The sequence below is a fragment of the Molothrus ater genome, chromosome 8 (assembly GCF_012460135.2).
Source record: "Molothrus ater isolate BHLD 08-10-18 breed brown headed cowbird chromosome 8, BPBGC_Mater_1.1, whole genome shotgun sequence".
NCBI classification, from domain to species: Eukaryota; Metazoa; Chordata; class Aves; order Passeriformes; family Icteridae; genus Molothrus; species Molothrus ater.
In genome coordinates this window covers 4713653-4733134 of record NC_050485.2, presented here as the reverse complement: position 1 = coordinate 4733134, position 19482 = coordinate 4713653, and the positions used below count along the sequence as shown (strand labels likewise).

The 19482-nt window shown below is 44.3% G+C and overlaps 1 protein-coding gene across 7 annotated transcripts in view; it reads left to right on the top strand.

Moving 5' to 3' along the window:
• Positions 1-19482, top strand: part of PCDH15 (protocadherin related 15) — a 639096-nt gene that overhangs the window by 594432 nt on the left and 25182 nt on the right. For all 7 annotated transcript variants that reach the window (XM_054515533.1, XM_036385480.2, XM_054515534.1 and 4 more), the window contains 4 exons: positions 233-448; positions 4302-4390; positions 13018-13194; positions 19112-19330. In XM_054515533.1, coding sequence (XP_054371508.1) covers positions 233-448; positions 4302-4390; positions 13018-13194; positions 19112-19330 — 701 coding nt within the window. The remainder of the gene's footprint in view (positions 1-232; positions 449-4301; positions 4391-13017; positions 13195-19111; positions 19331-19482) is intronic.

The window sequence follows — 19482 nt, the reverse complement described above, 5'->3', positions numbered from 1 at the left end:
ATGCCAACAGAAGGGGAAGAAATTGCTGGAAAAGCAAAACTGAGTGCAGCAAAGTTAAATGAAGCATTTAAAGTAGCAGCCATATCTGTGCTCTGGGATCTAATGTTTTAAATGTCAGAGTAGGCAGAAATTTGCTGGGCCAAGATGTAACTTTATTTAAAGGACAAGGTTAATGACTCCTTCCATGCATATTCACCTTGTTTTCCTGTGCTTGTTTCCTTTTCCCCATTAGGCTGATGATAAGGACACTGGGAATTACAGTGCCATGCAATACAGGCTCATCATTCCCCCCATCAAGGATGGCAAGGAAGGCTTTGTGATCGAGGCTTACACAGGGCTGATCAAAACTGCCATGCTCTTCAAAAACATGAGGAGATCCTATTTCAAGTTCCAGGTCATTGCCACCGACGATTACGGCAAAGGACTGAGCAGCAAAGCAGACGTGCTCGTAAGTATCAGCCAGGGATTCTTACTGTGGAAAAATTCCTCAGGAAATTCAAACCCTGCAGACAGTTTCATTCCAGGCAGACCTAGAGCAAAGCCATCAGGTGCTTGTGCTTAATTTTTTGAAGGCACTGGAATAAAGCTTTTCGTTTCTTAAACCAAAAGATTTTGTGACCTGTTAGGAGTGAGTTCAGAGGAGGCACCAGGATGAGCAGAGGAATGGAGCAGCTCTGCTGGGAGGAAAGGCTGGCACAGCTGGGATTGTTCGGCCTGGAGAGGAGGAGTTTTGGGGTGACCTCATTGTGGCTTTCCAGGACCTGGAGAAGCTTCCAGAAACATGGAGAGGGAATTTGGACAAGGGCCTGGAGTGGCAGGACACTGGGAATGGCTTCCCAGTGCCAGAGGGCAGGGCTGGATGGGATATTGGGAATGAGGAATTGTTCCCTGGCAGGGTGGGCAGGCCCTGGCACAGGGTGCCCAGAGCAGCTGGGGCTGCCCCTGGATCCCTGGCAGTGCCCAAGGCCAGGCTGGACACTGGGGCTGGGAGCAGCCTGGGACAGTGGAAGGTGTCCCTGCCATGGCAGGGGTGGCACTGGATGAGCTTTAAGGTCCTTCCAGCCCAAATCATTCCGTGATTCTGTGTCCCTTGGTCATGTCCAAGTTGTCTTAGTTGCTTATGTTAAGGAATAATTTTGAGCTGAGAATGAACTTTCAGTCCCTGAGAAAGCAGCATTCCAGAACTGTCACCATCTCTAGGTGTCAGGCTTGTGGTTTTGTGCTGTTCAAAGAACATTGACTTAGTCCAGGCACTGAAACCATCCAAGCTAAATTTCCTTAAAACCTATAAACTTGATGGATTGACTCAATATTAGCATAATGTGAAAGGGATGGAGTGCATTATCTACTTCATGGGAACACTGTCAAAGGATACAGATGAGAGCCAGAATCCTTGGTGTGGTGAGTTCTCCAGGAGTTCTCCAAGTAAACATAAAAGATGACACCCTCATGCCTGACCTCCCAAAATGATGGGGCATTCTCAGGTAATTTAGACACTAATAGGATATTAAAATATAGCCAGAAGGAGTCGACATTAACATTAGAAAGTGAAGGATGTCTCATTAATTTATAGAGGTTTCTTTCTGATGTCTGGCTGAGGGATGAGCAGTGCACCCAGCTGCTCTGAGCAAGGCCTGGCAACTTGGAGGAGCTGGAGATACAATTCCAGACCCCATGCTGCCTAGAACACTGGCACATGGACCTGCTGGAGAGAGCCCAGGGCAGGCACCAGGATGGGCAGAGGGATGGAGCAGCTCTGCTGGGAGGAAAGGCTGGCACAGCTGGGGCTGCTCACCTGGAGAGGAGAAGCTCTGGGGTGACCAAACTGGGGCCTTGCAGGGCCTGAAGGAGACAACAAGAAATACAGAGAGGCAATTTTCAAGGGATAGAGTGCCAGGACAAGGGAGATGGCAGGGATAGGTGGGATACTGGGAAGGAATTGTTCCCTGGCAGGGTGGGCAGGCCCTGGCACAGGGTGCCCAGAGCAGCTGGGGCAGCCCCTGCATCCCTGGCAGTGCCCAAGGCCAGGCTGGACACTGGGGCTGGGAGCAGCCTGGGACAGTGGAAGGTGTCCCTGCCATGGCAGGGGTGGCACTGAGTGGGCTTTAAGGTCCCTTCTCCCCAGGCCATTCTGGGATTGTCTGATTTTATGCACCAAGTGTGATCCATACACTGAGATTCCTTCCCTTTATTTTAACAGGATTTTCCTGCTGTGGAGTCAGGGGCTCAGGCTCTCAGATGTTATTTCTTTCAAAACAGCTCAAAAAGTGAACAGAAAAATTAATTTAATTACTCTCATGCAGAAGAACAAGATGTGAGGGAAGAAGATAGGACTGCACTGGGAGGAGGTCTGGGGAGAAGAGGCAGGTCACCACCAAAGAGATAATGCTGGGCAGAAGCTGAGCAGAGCAAGGTCCAGAGCTGGGAGCAGGATGCTTCCCCAGAGCGTGGCACAGCTCTGGGAGCAGCAGGGTCTGCCAAATCCCCTGGTCAGAGGTTGTCACACTGGTGGGGACAGCCCATGGGTAGGACACCAGGATGGCTCAGGTCAGACACCTGTGGCTTGACAGTTTGCTTCCATGTGATGGAGTTTTCCCTCTCAGCATCTGTGAGATGAAAGAGATAGAAGAATTGCATTTTAAAATGAGTTTGCTGCAAGGAAGCACCCAAAGGTGCTGAGGAAGGGTGGTGGGTATTCACTATCATGACTTGAAATCTTGGATATCATCTTTATGATGTTATAGAGAACATCTTTAATCAAATATTTTTTGGGGTTTGGGGAGGCTTCAAGGCCCCTCCTCATTCGAGTCCCAGCCTCTCCCAGGAGTCCAATGGTGTCATATCACAATCAAGAGTCTTTGTAGGCTCTGCCTTGCTCAATTTAAAACTTGGGAAGTGCCTAATGAGAGAAGCTTGGGATCAAAGGGATATCACTCGTGGGCTAGAGGTTACCAGCAATTTTCTGCTTTGCCTGCCTTTACAAATGGGGATAACAAGCAAGTTAATGTTACCACGGAAACCTCAAATGTCACTTGATTTTTGTCCAACACCCTTGGTTTCCTATAACTTGTCACCAATGTGTGTTTATCCCTGGTTTTGTACATGAACAACTGATGATAATTGTGATTTCTTCCATATCTAAAGAATCACTGCCTTTGTTTTTGGTGTTGCCTTTGTGCTGTTTTCAGTTCCTGGGTGCACAGTGGTTGCTTGAATTGGCTAATGTGATTAATTCTATTAAATTAATCATTGCTTTCCAGTTCCATTTCATGATTTTTATTTGGAGCTCATTATAATTCTGTGTTTCTTACACAGAAGCCTGTACGTGCTGATCAGGGCATCTGATGACATTTCAAGAACATTTAAATATTTAAAGTTGAATTAAGCTTCAAAGCTGGTGAATCAGTGTTTGATGTGGAAGCACATTTAGGTTTTTCTGCTGCTGTGCTTCCAGGGCTCCTCTTTGGAAAATCAGGGCTTGTTTATTTCTTTTAGAATCGACTAACCCTTGATTTTTAAATTTATCAGCTTTAACATTGGCCTAGTTTTCCAAATTTTCCTCCAGAATCCTCAACAGATTGGAGTGTTGTTGGGTTCATAGTAAAAAACAATAATTGCCAGATATTTGCTCTGAGGTTACTCCATACCTCGGTGGAAAACTGAAATTTAATTTTATTCCAACAAAGCACACAAGTATTGAGTGGATTTGAAGCATTTATTCCTCCTTTGTTTTTCTTTTTTTTTTTTTAAAGAAAAAGCTCAGTCGTAAAATGTGCAGTTTTAGGATAGAGGGAGAAGCTAAAACAATTGGAGATTAAAATAAAACCTCTCCCTGATCACTTCAATGTAAATGAACAATTTCCTTCCTGATTTTCTAACAAAGTAGCATTGATTTTGTGGAATTAATCCTGTATTTCCATTTTTCTTGGTGCACACTGCATGGCTGCAAGAGAGGATTTTCCTGGCATCCAAACCACCCAAAAGCTCACAAGTAATTTTGAATGCAGCCCGTGGGAGATCTGGGATTCTCTAAGTCAAATCTAAATTAAGAGCAGCTTTTCCTGTCCCCACCTTAAAAATCCATAACTCTGATGCAGACCTGGAATTACAATTCCAGTTAAATCTTTGATGTTTATGGGCTTTGTCTGCAAGATTTCCCAGCTCTCCTATTTGGAATTAAAAGGGGAGATGTGGATATCAGGGCATGGTGTGGAGGCAGGAGAGGAATTTTTCCATTGCTGTTGGATGGGGAGGGGGTTGTGCCTGGCAGTGCCAATTGAATTTCCCTCTTTTCTTTCCAGGTCTCTGTGGTCAATCAGTTGGACATGCAAGTGATTGTCTCCAATGTTCCTCCCACCCTCGTGGAGCAAAACAAAGACCAACTCATTGGGTAATCAGTTTATTTCATCTCCAAATATCAGACAAATCCCTGGCTTTGGGATTGGATGGATCAGGGAGTGAGGGAGGTTTTTTATCTGGTCAATACAAGTCCCCAGAAACCACACGTTTGCACTTCTGGCTTTTTTTTGTAACACAATTTTCTCTACTTGCCGTCATGGAATTAGCCAATGTGGGATAGAAAATGCTGTAGGAAATAGTCTATAACCAATCTTTGTCCTTTTTTTTGTCATGTCAATCAGTGATGAGTGGCACTTCCCACAGGTCTGGTCCATCCTGCTTGTTGTGCATAGAATTTGAAATACTTTGGGCTTGGTGGTCCAACCAGTCATTGGAAAAGTCTCTTAAGTGCCTCACGTCTTCACTGGGCTAGGAAAAATTCCTGATGGATTTGCTCCTGGAGATTTGGGACATGTACCCCTTTTCTCCCTCTGTTTTGGGCCAAGTGTGCGTTGGCTCTGAGAGATTTGAACATCAGAACCACCAACGAAGTTGTTCAGGCTGAACTCATGGGGACTGCACTTTCTGGAACCAGGAATAACTTCCTGAAGGGAGGGATTGCCTACAAACAGGAATAATTTCCTGAAATTTTCCTAAAATAATTTCCTAAAATTTGCCTACAAATAGGAATTATTTCCTAGAACCAGGAAAAACTTCCTGAAAGGAAGGATTACCTAGAAATACGAATATCTTCCTGAAGGAAGGTATTGCCTATAAATAGGAATAATTTCCTAAAAGGAGGTATTGCCTAGAAACAGTAATCATTTCCTTAAAGGAGGGCTTGCCTAGAACCAGGAATAACTTCCTAAAATGAGGTATTGCCTATAAATAGGAATAACTTACTAAAAAGAGGCTCTGCTGAGGTGGAGTCAAGCTCTTTTCTCAGGTAACAAGTGACAGAAGGAGAGGAAACAGCCTCAGGCTGCACCAGGGGAGGTTTAGATTGGATTTTAGGGAGAATTCTTTCATGGACAGGGTGGTTTCAGCATTGGAAGAGGCTGTCCAGGCAAGTGTTGAGTCCCCATGCCTGGAAGTGTTCAAAGCCAAATGGAATTGGCACCTGAGGACGTGGGTTAGTGGTGGGCAGGGTGGTGGTGGTTGATGGTTGCACTTTGTGGCCTTGGAGGTCACTTCTAACCCAAACCTTTCTGTGATTTTGTGTTTCACAGTGAACAAAGCTTTGGAATGAGTACAGTTTTAAAAAAATCAGGTTTTGAGTTCTCCAGATCATCTTGGGAAGTCTTTACCTTCACAAACACCATGGGCAGATCAGTGTAGCTGGAGAATTTCTCTTCTAAGAATAAGTTTTTAAGGACAGCCTTTGCCAGAAGAATTACATCAACTTGTTTTCAAATAGGCCCATTCATTCCTGAAAATATTTGTAGAGAACAAATATCTCCAAAATAATTTTCTAGCTGTGTACAAAGGTCTATTTCACAGAGAAATCTATTTATTTCACAGCTTTCTTCAAATTTCTCATGTTTTCCTCCTAAATTTAAAAGATCACCCTCTCCCTGTTTTTATACAGGTGTAATAATTAGTGCAGCCCATAAAAACAAAATAAGAATTTGTGATTTTTTTGTGTGTGCAACCACAGGCAAAGAGAAAACAAATTATTTGGAATCTCAGACTGAAGTAGCTTTGCCACTTCAAATAATGCAGTAATTTATAAAAATTTAATGTGTAATTAATTAACAGAGAAGAAGACTATAATCATCCCTGTCTACAGGGATGTGTCCCTGCCTGTGGCAGGGGAGTTAGAACAAGATGATCCTTAAGGTCCCTTCCCAATATAAACCATTCTGTGTTCTGTGAATTAAATTAGTCACTACACAAGTTACTCAGCTCTTTCTCCTCTCATTTTGGCAAATATTAATCCCTGAAAATAGAACACTTAGCCAACAGTTGGTGATGGGGAATGTTATGGAGGGGGGTACATGAGTCATTTGTGGAATTATAGTGATTTCTCACAATAAAATAAATAGTGGTTTACACAACTTTGGAGGGGAACTTATACCAGGTCCTGTCATTTTCACGAGGAGTTATGAGGTATTAAGAATTACATAATTCAGTTTTTCCACACTCAGCACAGCCAGAGATGGGTGGGAGTTAATGGTCCATAAAAGGAGCGAAGCAGGGAAGAGAAGATTTAAAGCATCAGTATTTGGCTTAGGAGTTTTTTAAGGAATACAATGGACTTGTCTTTGCTGACACTTCCAGTAGGATCTTTTGCAGTCATTCAGTGTTTTCCTCCAACTGCTTTAATTTCATCAAGCTTAATTATGGCTGTGCAGTGAGGCCCTTTTCTGTCTGCTGCAGGATGGGCAGAGAAAATAGGGTGAGGCTTCTTGGAAAATTCAGTGTGTGCTCCTCCCCTTCAGAAAACGTGGTGGAGACAGATGATGGAGTGTTCTTGAGATATGGAAATTTAGGGGAGCGCTTGATTGTTTTCTCAGTCAGTTTTATGCTCTGAAAAGAACATGGGGCAGTTCCCCAGGTAAAGAAAATCCATGCTGAATCCTCTAACACAATTCAGAAGGGGCCAGGCAGGCTTTTCCCTAAAAATCCAAATGCAGAATCAAGTGCTGATTCTTGGAGTTGTTGCTGAAGGAGTTTTTGTGGAATATGAACCTTCCAACTTAATGGTTTGCATATCTAAAGCTGACTGCCATCATTCTTCAAAGGAACTCTACTTAATGCACAGAAACTGTGCTGCACTTAAAAGAGATGTTATAAAATACTACAGCAGTAAATAGTGCTGTAAATTATAGATCATAATATACAGCACATGTACATTGTGCATCACATAAGATTTTATGTCTAATCATAGTATATGAGACAATAAATTTTATATCTGGGAGCTGGAACACACAGTTCAGGGAAGTCTTTTAGATGTGGATGATTTCCCTGCAGTTGTGTTTTTTCTTCTCCTCGTCCCTGAAGTGGTAAAAAATCAGCTCATCTCAGCTGCAGGGTATAAATCACTCAGTCTTGTTACTTTTCCCACAGGAGAAGTCACATTTCCATGCTCACTGTATGATTTTTGCCAGATAATTACTGAATTAAGTCTAATTACAGCAGACTGCACTGTGTGCCTGTCGGGGTGGTGGCAGTGACCTTGCCCTTGAGCCCTTTCCACAGGTGGCACTCGGTTCCCTGCCCTTTATGAAAGGTTCCTGAGTCACAGGTCCAGCTGTAGCTGCTTTGTCCTTTACCCTTTACTCTCTGACAGGAACATTTTGGGGTCACTTTGCTCCCGTCCCTCCACTCCCTTTCCCCTCCTCTTTTTCTCATCACTTCTTCCCACTGTAATGTTTCATTCCAAATTAAATTGCCAACATAGAAAAGGAATAGATTGGATAATAACAGAATTGATTGAATTCGATAAAATCTGATTAAATAAATAGATGAGGGAGACATTTATCACCAACTGGCTGTCTCCTGTTTCATGTCCAGCCGGTCTGGCTTTGCTGGGAAAGTGTGCACACTACTACTGGGTGTAGTGTTCACAGAGCCTGTTCCAGCCTCTCTCCTGAGCAATCAGGATGATTAATACCTGCAGGCCACCTTTATTAAGTTGGGTAATAGAGACCCAAGCTTCTACAAGTCCAGCTTTTCCACTTGCTGCTGGCCCTGGCAGCTGGGAAGCTGTGGTTCAGCGAGCTCCTGCTCTCCGTAACTCCCGGGGATCTTGTGCTAATGGATCTCTCCAAAGCTCTCCAATGCAGTGGATAGAGCTGTAAACTCCTGCTTTCTTTCCTCAGGAACTGCTGACAATTGCAGGAAAAGCCCTTTTGTGCTGAGATCTGGAGATTGTCCTCGGGGTCAGAGGGGAGATGTCTCTGGGTATTATTCTTTGAATGAGCGCAATGCTCCTTCTGTGACCAGGACAAATGAGGCTGAAATAAAAATGTTGGAGTGTGTGTTGGGGTTTTGGAGGGCAGGATTTTACAGGATGAGCACAAAGAGAAGGAAAGCAACTTCAGCAGTGTGTAAGAAAGCAAATTTCCTTTCTGGTGTGCAAGCCAATCTGCTTGTAGTGGTGCTGGGGTGACAGTGGGACTTGAATCTTAAAGACCTTTCCCAGCCTTTATGATTCCTGATTCTCTGCTTGTATAGAATTAGGAGAAGTGGGTATAAAGGCATTGGCTCTGGGTTGTTTTCTAAATACTATTAATAATATTATTATGAAATTTTATATATGTTATTCTGTCCTAGATGTTATTATGAAGTATTATATATATTATTCTATTCTATGCAGAGGGAATTGTCTCTGCACTGCTCCTTCCTGCTGAACATATGTATGATAGAAAAATAGCCTCTGTGAAAGGCTGTTTTATAAAAAAGTGATGTTTTTAGGCTTGGAATAAACCCTAGGCACTACAGGATGAGCAGACCCTTCCCTGAGCTCTATTTATGTTGCAATAAGGAATCTGGGAGCTGGGGCTCCAGTGTATCCCCCAAATCTCTCACCGACTGCACCAGAGGGGCTGGAATTGGCCCTTGGCTCTTTGGGGAAGTCCAGTTGAAAATCCAGTGGTTTCATTGTCAATTATTAATCCCACAAATACTCCACACAGGCAGAATTTGGCTGAAGTGGAGCAGAATTAAGGAGTTAATTAAAGCACTTGAAAAGTCTGCATTGATGCTGATGGTGGGGGCTGGATGCTCTCAGCTCTGCATGGTTGCCAAATTTGTGTTTTCAAATACCTAGAATACAAACTGATCATTATTATTGCACCAGGTTATTTTTGGGAAATAGAATTTTGGCCAAAAATTATGCAGGATACTGAATCTTCAACACTGCTCACTCCAAGTCTTTGGTAATCTGAGTTCTGAAAGAAAGAATGTCTGGGGGCTTTTGTTTCCCCATTTCTTAAAATATTTTATGTGCTCCAAAAAAACACAATAGGTTTTTAAATTCCTCAAGAACTTCTTGCTGTGATGCCAGGGTGAACCCCTAAATTTAATCCAGTGTTCTCCAGGATCTTGTCTGCTGGAAGTGGATACAGCAGCCTCAGGTGTGGATATAAACACATGGACATGGCACTGAGAGCAGGCTGGGAATGTGGTGCCTTTTCCCAGATTTTGAGGTTTCATTTGCTGTCTTCAGGAGTATTCTGAAAGCCCTTTTCCAGTACCTCCAGGGAATGTGCAAGAAGGCTGGAGATGGATTTTCACAAAAGTGGGAAGTGCCAGGACACGGGGAATGGCTTCCCACTGCCAGAGAGCAGGGATAGATGGGACATTGGGAATACTGGGATATTGGAAATGAATCCTTTCCTGGCAGGGTGGGCAGGCCCTGGCACAGGGTGCCCAGAGCAGCTGGGGCTGCCCCTGGCATCCCTGGCAGTGCCCAAGGCCAGGCTGGACTCTGGGGCTGGGAGCAGCCTGGGACAGTGGGAGGTGTCCCTGCCATGGCAGGGGTGGCTCTGGATGAGCTTTAAGGTCCCTTCCAACCCAAACCATTCTGGGACAGAATTCCCCATCCAAGGGACAGTTCAGCAGACCAACACGCCTGTATTATTTTGCCTTTCCATTTATTTTGCATCTAAAGATGAAAAAAACAATCACCTCAGGATTTTCAGGCACCTTTGGGCCTCAGGATCCCTTGATGCCAGAGCAACTCCTCTTGTCCAGTGTCACTGCTGGGAATTGGGAGAGCTGTTTGGAAATGCATTGGGAGGCATTTCCCTCACCACTGAGCACCTCCTGTGGACTTGGAGCAGTGGGAAAGGCTCTTTGCCTCTTCTGCTCCTGCTGCCACCTCTTACACACCACATGGGAGGGTGGGAATGACCCTCGTGGGATTAACAAGTGGCAGACTAATTTTAAATTGAATTCTGTTGATCAGTACAGCAGAGCTGTGGATGCTGTTGTTATGTAAAAGTAGGAATCTGAAAAAAATTGGTTTTTGTGAGTACCACTGCAAGCAAGTGGCCATTTCCAGAGGAGTTCTAAAACATTACAGTGTTTTCAGCATCATAAGTTCAGCTGAAGGACTTTTCAAACAACTCTAGAGGGAACAGCCCTATTTTTAAGTGAATTCTTTAGCTGCAGCTTTTCAGTCTTCAGTGTGATTTTATTCTCTGTTTTAACCTAAACATGCAATTTGTGTGTTTCAAACAAAACACTGCTGCCATTCTGCTGGACTTGGTGGGGTTTCCTGCAATGTCAGTACAACCAATGGCTGCAATGTACACATTCCTCAGGAAGTGATATCACAGAATCCCAGACTGGTTTGGGTTGGAAGGGACCTTAAATCCCATCCATCCCACCCCTGCCATGGCAGGGACACCTTCCACTGTCCCAGGTGGCTCCAAGCCCCAAAGTCCAGCCTGGCCTTGGGCACTGCCAGGGATCCGGGGGCAGCCCCAGCTGCTCTGGGCACCCTGTGCCAGGGCCTGCCCACCCTGCCAGGGAACAATTCCTCATTCCCAAGATCCCATCCAGCCCTGCCCTCTGGCACTGGGAGCCATTCCCTGTGTCCTGTCCCTCCATCCCTTTCCCAAACATTCTGTTTGTTCTTCAGTTTTAATGTTTTAGACAAAGATATTCTCAAAGGCAATGAATTCCAGCAGGATGCCAGGAATTACTGAGGAAAGGGAATCTTGTTACTGATTCTGGCAGAAGTGACCCCACATTATAACTTTCCACCCTGATGGAGCATTTCTGTCTTGGGTGAAATAAGAGTTCTGTACAAGGAAACAGGGACAGGACAAGGGCAAAGGGCCTCAAGCTGGGCCAGGGGAGGCTCAGCTTGGACAGCAGCAGCAATTTCTGCATGCAAAGGGTGCTCAGGCCTTGGCAGGGGCTGCCCAGGGAGCTTTGCAGTGCCCAGCCCTGCAGGTGTCCCAGCAAGGGCTGGAGGTGGCACTCAGTGCTCTGGGCTGGGCACAAGGTGGGCACTGGGCACAGGGTGGATTCTGGCATTCTGTGATCCCATGAAATTCATCTCCTCCTGCAGCAAGAGAAGATGATTAAATGCTAATGATGGAGGCAAGTCCTTTACACATTTGTTCTGCCTGACACCTTGTGCCAAACACCCTTCTGAGAATGGTTGTGGTTTTGTTTTAGCCATTTACACTCCCATCATGTTTGGTGGGGTTTTGTAGTAATCTCCATATCCCAGATTGGTCCTGGCAGGTTTTCCCTGGGGGAATTATTGTTGCTGAGGTGTCTGTGACAGGTTCTCACCTTGGCTGCCAGTGCAGAGCATGCCAGCAGCAGAGATAAGCAGAGTTTTCCATATCTGCAAACAACAGGAGAGCTTGTTCAGGGGACACCACTCCACAAGCACCGTGTCAGCCAATCTGTAGCCCTATTTTCTCTGCAGTAATTCCATATATTCACTCCTCAGGTATGACCTGGCTCTGACATACTTGAATTTTTCAAGATCTTATAAAAAAGCTTAAAAGCTTACAATGGGTTTTGAGGGCACACTGAATTTCCACACAAAGAGAAGAGATGGTCCTTGGATAAATGTGAATCAGGAGTCTTAAAAAACCAGGAAATCTTGTGTCAGAAGAAAAAACACAACAGCAAAAATGTAACCTCAGCAACTGCAGAAGGTTCTGTGTTGAACAAGTGACACCTTAAAGTCACTGATGTCCTTTTTTGTGAGAGATGTGTCTTCCTCCACACCCTGGTGCATCCTTGATGGATCAAGCAACACATTCCCCATAGGTCCCTTGCTTTTGCCTCCCAGCTCAGCTTTTGCTTTTTGATTTTCTGATCATATCAGTTACCCCAGGAAATTCTGTATTTTCTTATCTAAGAAAGATAAGAACTTTTACACTTCCAAATGCTCTGGTTTATTTCTCCCTCCTTTTTTTTTTTTGGAACAGAATTGATGATATTTGCATTTATGCCTTTGTTTATAAAACTCTCTGTGGGCTTTGAGTGAACCTCTCTTGGTCTCATGTTGGAAATCTCATCAACCATTAGCAAGTCTGGTGGTTGCTGGGTTTTTCTTTTTTTTGTTGTTGATATTGTTGTTACCTCTAAATTCTATCAGCCTTTCTTTCTCCTCCTTGTGGAATCCTGCTGCAGTTTATTTGATTTTATTTCCTGTGGTAAAAGTGTCAGCCCAATATTCCAATTTCCTCCTGCCTGTAAAACCTGGTGCCTTTTGGAGCAGCAGGTGTTGCAGCCCCCCCAAAAATTTTGTGTGATATTGGAGGCCTGGATGAAATATCCCACCAAAAATCGCTCAAGTGGTTGTTTCTCTGGGTGAAAATTTATGGAATGCACCCTGTGGAAGGCTGGGATGGAAGTGCTGGAATCATATAACTTAATAAAAGGCTGACAAGGGGATTTTGTGTGAAATATAGGTGGTGATTCCCCTGAGCCATTTAAAACTCAACTGGGGTCATAAATACAAAGAGCTGGACTTAAGGACACAATTTCTGAGGACCTCTCCAAGCACTGCTGAGCTTTTCTCAAGAGTTCAGCACTTCAGAGGTTATGTGGAGCAGCAATTCCTTTTTAAAAGTGCTCTGAAGGTCAAAATCCTTCTCCCCCTATGGGTTTTTCCTATCAGTACCTCATTTGGGCTGGGGTCAGCGGTGAGCGGCCCAAATCCATCTCTGCAGCTTTCCAGCTCCCTCTTCCCTTTAGGATTTTGGAACGCTACGTGCAAGACCAGATCCCGGGGGCGACGGTCGTGGTGGAGTCCATCGGGGCCCGGAGGTTTGGGGATGGATATTCTGAGGAGGATTACACCAAGTCCGACCTCATGGTCTACGCCATCGACCCACAGACCAACAGAGCCATCATGAGGAACGAACTCTTCAAGTGAGTCTTGGTTTTGTTGATCTCCCTCTGTTTCCATGGATTGTTTGGGAATCTGCTGGTCTGTTAGAAATTGGTTCAGCATAACAGGAGCAGAAGAATCCATTGAAACATCTCCTGCGTGAATATCCCCTTGGGAATTTGCCACTTCCTACTTCAGTCCAGTGCCTTGGGCTAAATTGTCCCAGTCCACGTGGTTCAGACATTGTCTCCATGACAGCTTGTAATGGGTTTTCTCCACCCTGTGGAGGAGCTTCCAACTGAAATTCCTGCAAGGAATTTCCTTCCTATGCACACAAAGTCCTGTGTGATCTTCAGGCTTTGGTGCTGCCGTGTTGACCTTCAGGCTTCCCATGGTTTCTGTTTGGAGTTTGAGTCCACTTTTCTCCTTTTCTTTTCTTTTCTTTTCTTTTCTTTTCTTTTCTTTTCTTTTCTTTTCTTTTCTTTTCTTTTCTTTTCTTTTCTTTTCTTTTCTTCTCTTCTCTTCTCTTCTCTTCTCTTTTTCTTTGAAGGGGAAGGAAAGGAAAGGAAAGGAAAGGAAAGGAAAGGAAAGGAAAGGAAAGGAAAGGAAAGGAAAGGAAAGGAAAGGAAAGGAAAGGAAAGGAAAGGAAAGGAAAGGAAAGGAAAGGAAAGGAAAGGAAAGGAAAGGAAAGGAAAGGAAAGGAAAGGAAAGGAAAGGGAAAGGGGTGGTTTGCACCTCATGTAAAACACAGACTGGGACATGGGCCACTGCACACCTCCACACAGGATATCAGGCTCTTCAAAATGCAAATCAGGTTCTTCTTCTGAAGAAAAAAAACACCCCTTTTTTGTTTTTTGGGGGGTTTTTTTGCGCATGTTCCACCTTGGTGTTGGTTTTACTCTTGGTGAGAACCCCACCAGGCTCTTCTTGGACTTAGCATGTCCTCAGCAGCCTGGCAGGAAAAGGTTGCAAACCAGAGCAGGGAAATGAGGTTGCTTCTCCTGAGCTCCTGGTGGAGGGTAGGTGAACAGCAGCATAGCAAAGTTCTGCAGATATTCACATTTTGTAGGCTGGGAAAGATCACTGGGATCAGTCTGAGCAAGTTTGGGAGCCAAACTCATTCTGCTTGGAACAGAAATTAATTCCCCAAATTAATTCTGCTTGGAACATATCTGTCAGCAAAGCAATTGCACCAGACAATCCAATCAACTACAACTTGGGGGTTGTTGCTGCAGGTTAGTTCCCTGTCAAAAATTAGGCCTTTTGTCTTTTTTTTTTATTTTATTTTTCCAGGATCAGTTTTATAATAACTTTGGGTGCTAAATTAAAGCATCCATTGGTGCTTTTAATTTCTAGGTCTCACCAAGGTCTAAGCTCCTGTTCACATCATCCTCTGTATTTTTATTCTTGATAAGTTCTGCTCTGGGCTATGTTTTAATTCTTTTAATCACTTGAAGTTTTCTCTGAACTCACTCCAGTCTTCCAGCATCATTTTCTGAAGTAGAAATAGAAAAAAAAATATTTTATATTTAAAAATTATATTAAATATAATTAATAGCAATAACAGCTTTCAGGGGGGTGACAACAGAGCCTCCTTCTTTTTCCTTGCATTTGTTTTTAGGTATCCCCATGGACATTGAGTCTTTTCAGGCCTCAGTGATGCTCTGGGTATTTGTGGTCACTTGTCCAGTATTGGTCATTCCCAGAATGGAGTCATTGTGATCTTTTCCCAGTTTTATCCAAGATTCTGTCAGCCTTTTCCTCCTCCCTTTGGAAAACTCTCAATAAATCCACTACTATCAGGATATGAAAATCGGCTGTTATCTGAACAGGGAGGTAGCTGGCTCTTTGAATTTCAGGAAAAATAAACTTTTCCCTTTGCAGACTCTCATCGTGGTCAGAAAAAATGTCCTTCTTCATTTTGGCACCCTCTGAAAATATTGAAGTGTCATTTTAGGGATGTTCAGGTGTCCATTGAAGTACCCAGAGCAGAATAGAGTTAAGATGGCTTAAAAATCAGATTTTCCAACAGGAAGGGAAGGGAGATTCATCTGAGAAACAACTTCATTAAAATGCTCCTTGTGCCTGCACACTCAGTGTTTTAGGGGCTTTTTTTCTTCTCTTCAAAGGCTTTTAAATATTTAAATCAGCAAAATCCCAGGGAATGCTTCCCTGACTTTAGGGTGGAGGTGAGTGGCTGTCAGCTCACTGGAGTAAAAGAGTTTTGCAGCTGGAGTTCCCAAGTTTTCACTGGAAAGTGGGAGAAACTAGGAGATTTGGGATGTACCCAAATCTACAAAGATTTTAACCTCTTAAAATTATAAAGGTCTCTCCCGGGAGTTTGATTTCAGACGGATGGCTCAGGGTTCTTCCTGCCATGGTCAGAGGACACTTTAGCTAGCAGTGGTTGTCCCCTCACTGGAAAGGCACAAGTCCCAACCACCCTTCTGCCAGCCAAGAGTCTGCTCTGGATCTGACAGAAAAGGGACCAGGGGGAGAAAAGATCATTTCATAAACTGGATATGATGGGAGAAATGTGAATAAGTCCAAAAGAAACAGAACATCCTGTTTTACTAAAAATTAAATTTAAAAAAATCCTATTTAATTAGAAATTAAATGTTTTAGCTAAACATTTAATTACCAGTAAGGAAGATAAATTCCTACAGGTGATTTTCCAAGTCTCCAACAATTCCATGATGGACCAACAGCAGAGAATTAGTGACTTCTGCCAGCTTGGATTTTTATACAGCTCACCAAGTGATTGTGTACTGGACTATACCTGTGGCTTTTCCAGAATGGGCTTTTTTTTGGGAACACCTGCTGTGTTCCTTCTTCTAAAGCAGAGTGGAGGCTCTGATTTAAGAGAATTTCTTGTGAAGCTGTCACTGTTTGAAAACAATTATTGTGAAGGTCGAATGCGAGGGGAATTGAGGATGAAGTGGAACAGCAGGTGGAGAGCTGCAGGGATGCAGGCAGGAGTCAGGGATCCAAACTCAAAGCAGCTGGAGCTGGGAGAAGGGGGTGGACACAGCAGCTCACACTTGGCACCATGAGAAGCAAACCCCACTGAACCAAAGCATGAGGCTCCTGTAATCCATAATATTAATCCTCTAATAATTCCAGGGAAATGTTTGCCTGGAAAACAAAGGCATGATTTAGAAGTCGTGGATGTAGCAGCCAGTGCCAGGGGGTAAAACCCACATGTCTCTCAAGATATGCAGAATTTTCCCTGTCCTGTACTTTGTAAAACTGATACACAATGAGAGATCTGTATTTTTCCTTCAGATTCTTATGGTTGATTACCTGAAGTTTTTATTAATCAAGGATCTCATAAACCAGAGTCATTCAGGTTGGGAAAAACCTCTGAGCTCATCAGCTCCAACATTCAACCCAGCATTTCCAAGCCCACCACTAAACCATGTCCTCACATCCACACATTTATGGAAGACCTCCAGGGCTGGGCACTGCAAAGCTCCCTGGGCAGCCCCTGCCAAGGCCTGAGCACCCTTTGCATGCAGGAATTGCTGCTGCTGTCCAAGCTGAGCCTCCCCTGGCCCAGCTTGAGGCCCTTTGCCCTTGTCCTGTCCCTGTTCCCTGGCAGCACAGCCCGGCCCCCCCTGGCTGTCCCCTCCTGGCAGGGAGTTGTGCAGAGCCACAAGGGCCCCCTGAGCCTCCTTTGCTCCAGGCTCAGCCCCTTCCCAGCTCCCTCAGCCATTCCTCCTCTGATTTTTGCTCCAAATCTGTTTGATTACACCCCAAAAATGGGTCTGAATAGCACCTGTGCTTCTAGACCTACCTGCTCTAAGGAGCACTATGTCCTCCCTCTTCCACAAACCCTAAAAGACTCTGAAGCCACTCAGATAATTTCCCAGACTGAAACGTTCAGCCTCCTTTCCTATCTTATAAAGGGAAGAGGCTTTGATTTATTGGAGCATAAAAACCAGTTGAATGCAGCAAATTTCTCCTGCATAAATTAAGTGGAAAATGTCCCCTGTTAAAAAGAAAACTGTGTGAAGCTCCTGCAGAACGTGTCAGGTTCCATCACAGAGTAAACGCTCACGGCTGAGTTACGGACCTGTTAAAAAGGCTCTGTCGGGAAAATGCCAGCAGAATTTCAAGGGAGAGATGCTTAAAATCATCCAGGGATTTAATGTGTCCTGCTGGGAAGGCTTTTGCCAGATCCAAGATCGTGGGACATGCACCAGTGACATCTAGTGAGCAGCAAGAGAATGTTTCTATCCACTTGATGCCATCGTTTAGGTTGGAAAAGGGATTTTTTTCTCAAGTACCAAGGAAATGGTTTGTGGAAGACGTCAGGAATGGGAATTATTCTTCCAGACACCTTTGTGAGAGTGGGGGTGAGCAGCCCCTTTTCCCTCAGTACCATGAAACCAGCCCAAATTCATCATTCAGGACGAGCTGTTCTGCCTGTAATAAGATCCAGTTCTTCCATTACACGCCCAGAGCGGAGTGGATTCTCCCCAAAATTCCAAAATAAAAAAATAGGGACAAGAAATAATACGAGGATTTATCAGGGAATTAATCTGAGGAGAAGTCAATTTTGAGAAATTACTGCCCTTAAAGAAAAGGTCTATGAGGAGTGGAATTTCTGTCTGTGATCAGAGTAAAGAAATCAAAGCTATCTCAGGCTTTCTTTGGACATTCAGAGTTTATACACAAAAATACTTATGGAAGTTTTTGTTGTTTTTTATTTGACGTTTTCTGGAGGTCTTTCCTCCCTCATCTTTCTCCAGAAGAACCACTGTAAGGATCTGGAATTCTGCTATAGCTCCCACCTTTTAGGATCCTCCATCCTAACACATCTCCTGCTTTGGTCTTTGGAGCTGGGCAGCTTGTGAGACACTCAATCCTCACTTCTGGAGTCATCCAAGGATTTTTATTTTCCTTCAGAAGTTGAAGCCTTGGACAATGTATTTTTTGTCCAGCCAGCCAAAGAATTTCCCTAAGGAACTCAGCAAATCCTCTAAAAATTGCCTGATTTTAGGGTAACAGCACCCATGGAATCATTAAGGGTGGAAAAGACATCTGAGGTCACCAAATCAAACATTCCCCAGTACTGCCAACGCCACCACTGCCCGTGTCCCCACGTGCCAGATCCTCAGGTTCTTTGAACACTTCCATGGGTGGTGACTCCACCACTGCCTTGGTCATCTTTTGGGCAGAGTGGTCCTTAGGGATGTGTCCAGTGCGGTGTTTGTGAGGGTCCCCAGGACGAGGTGAGTGATGAGAATCTGACTCCATGTTCTCAGAAGGCTGATTTACTGTTTTATGATATTATATTATATTGTATTAAAAAGGGCTATACTAAACTATACTAAAGAAAGAGAAAGGATACAGACAGAAGGTTTTACAAGAATGATAATGAAAAACTTGTGACTGACTCCTCAGACCCAACACAGCTGATAGTGATTGGTCATTAAATAAAATCAATTCACATGAAACCAATCAAACATTGACCAGTTGGTGAACAATATCCAGACCACATTCCAAAGCAGCAAAACAGGGACAAGGAGAAGCAATCAGATAATTACTGTTTTCATTCTTTTCTGAGCCTTCTCAGCTTCCCAGGAGAAGAAATCCTGGCAAATGGGTTTTTCAAAAAATATGACACTGACAGTCCAGGAAGGGTTGGTTGCTCCTCAGGATCAAAGCAGAGAAGGAAAAGCACAAAGCGAGGCCTTTGTGATGCCAGCAAGAACTTTGTGCCCGTGGAAATCAGGATGAGCTCAGCTCACCCCTCCTTTTCAGTGTTCAAACTGTGTCCTGGTGTTAAGTACATTGGAATTGTCCCTGGCACTGGGATTTACAGGGAATTGCCACTATTCCAAAGCCCACAAAGACAACGCATGTGCTTTATTGGGCTATTAACCTGCCCTAATTAAAACTCTCTTCATGAATTTGACCCTAATGTCGGGGTGTTTTTGTGCCCTTGAAAAGGTTCCTGGATGGCAAACTGCTGGATATCAACAAGGAGTTCCAGCCCTACCTGGGCCAGGGCGGGCGAATCCTGGAGATCCGCACGCCGGATGTGGTGGCCAACGTGAAGAAGCAGGCGCAGGCCGTGGGCTACACGGAGGGGGCACTGCTGGCCCTGGCTGTCATCATCATCCTGTGCTGCATGCCAGCCATCCTCATCGTCATGGTCAGCTACCGGCAGTGAGTACCCTCCTCCTCCTCCTCTCCCAGTTGAGTGTTTTTGGGGTCCCCCATGGCAGGAAGGAAATGATGACTCTGACTCCATGTTCTTAGAAGGCTAATTTATTATTTTATGGTACTATATTATATTAAAGAATGCTATACTAAACTGT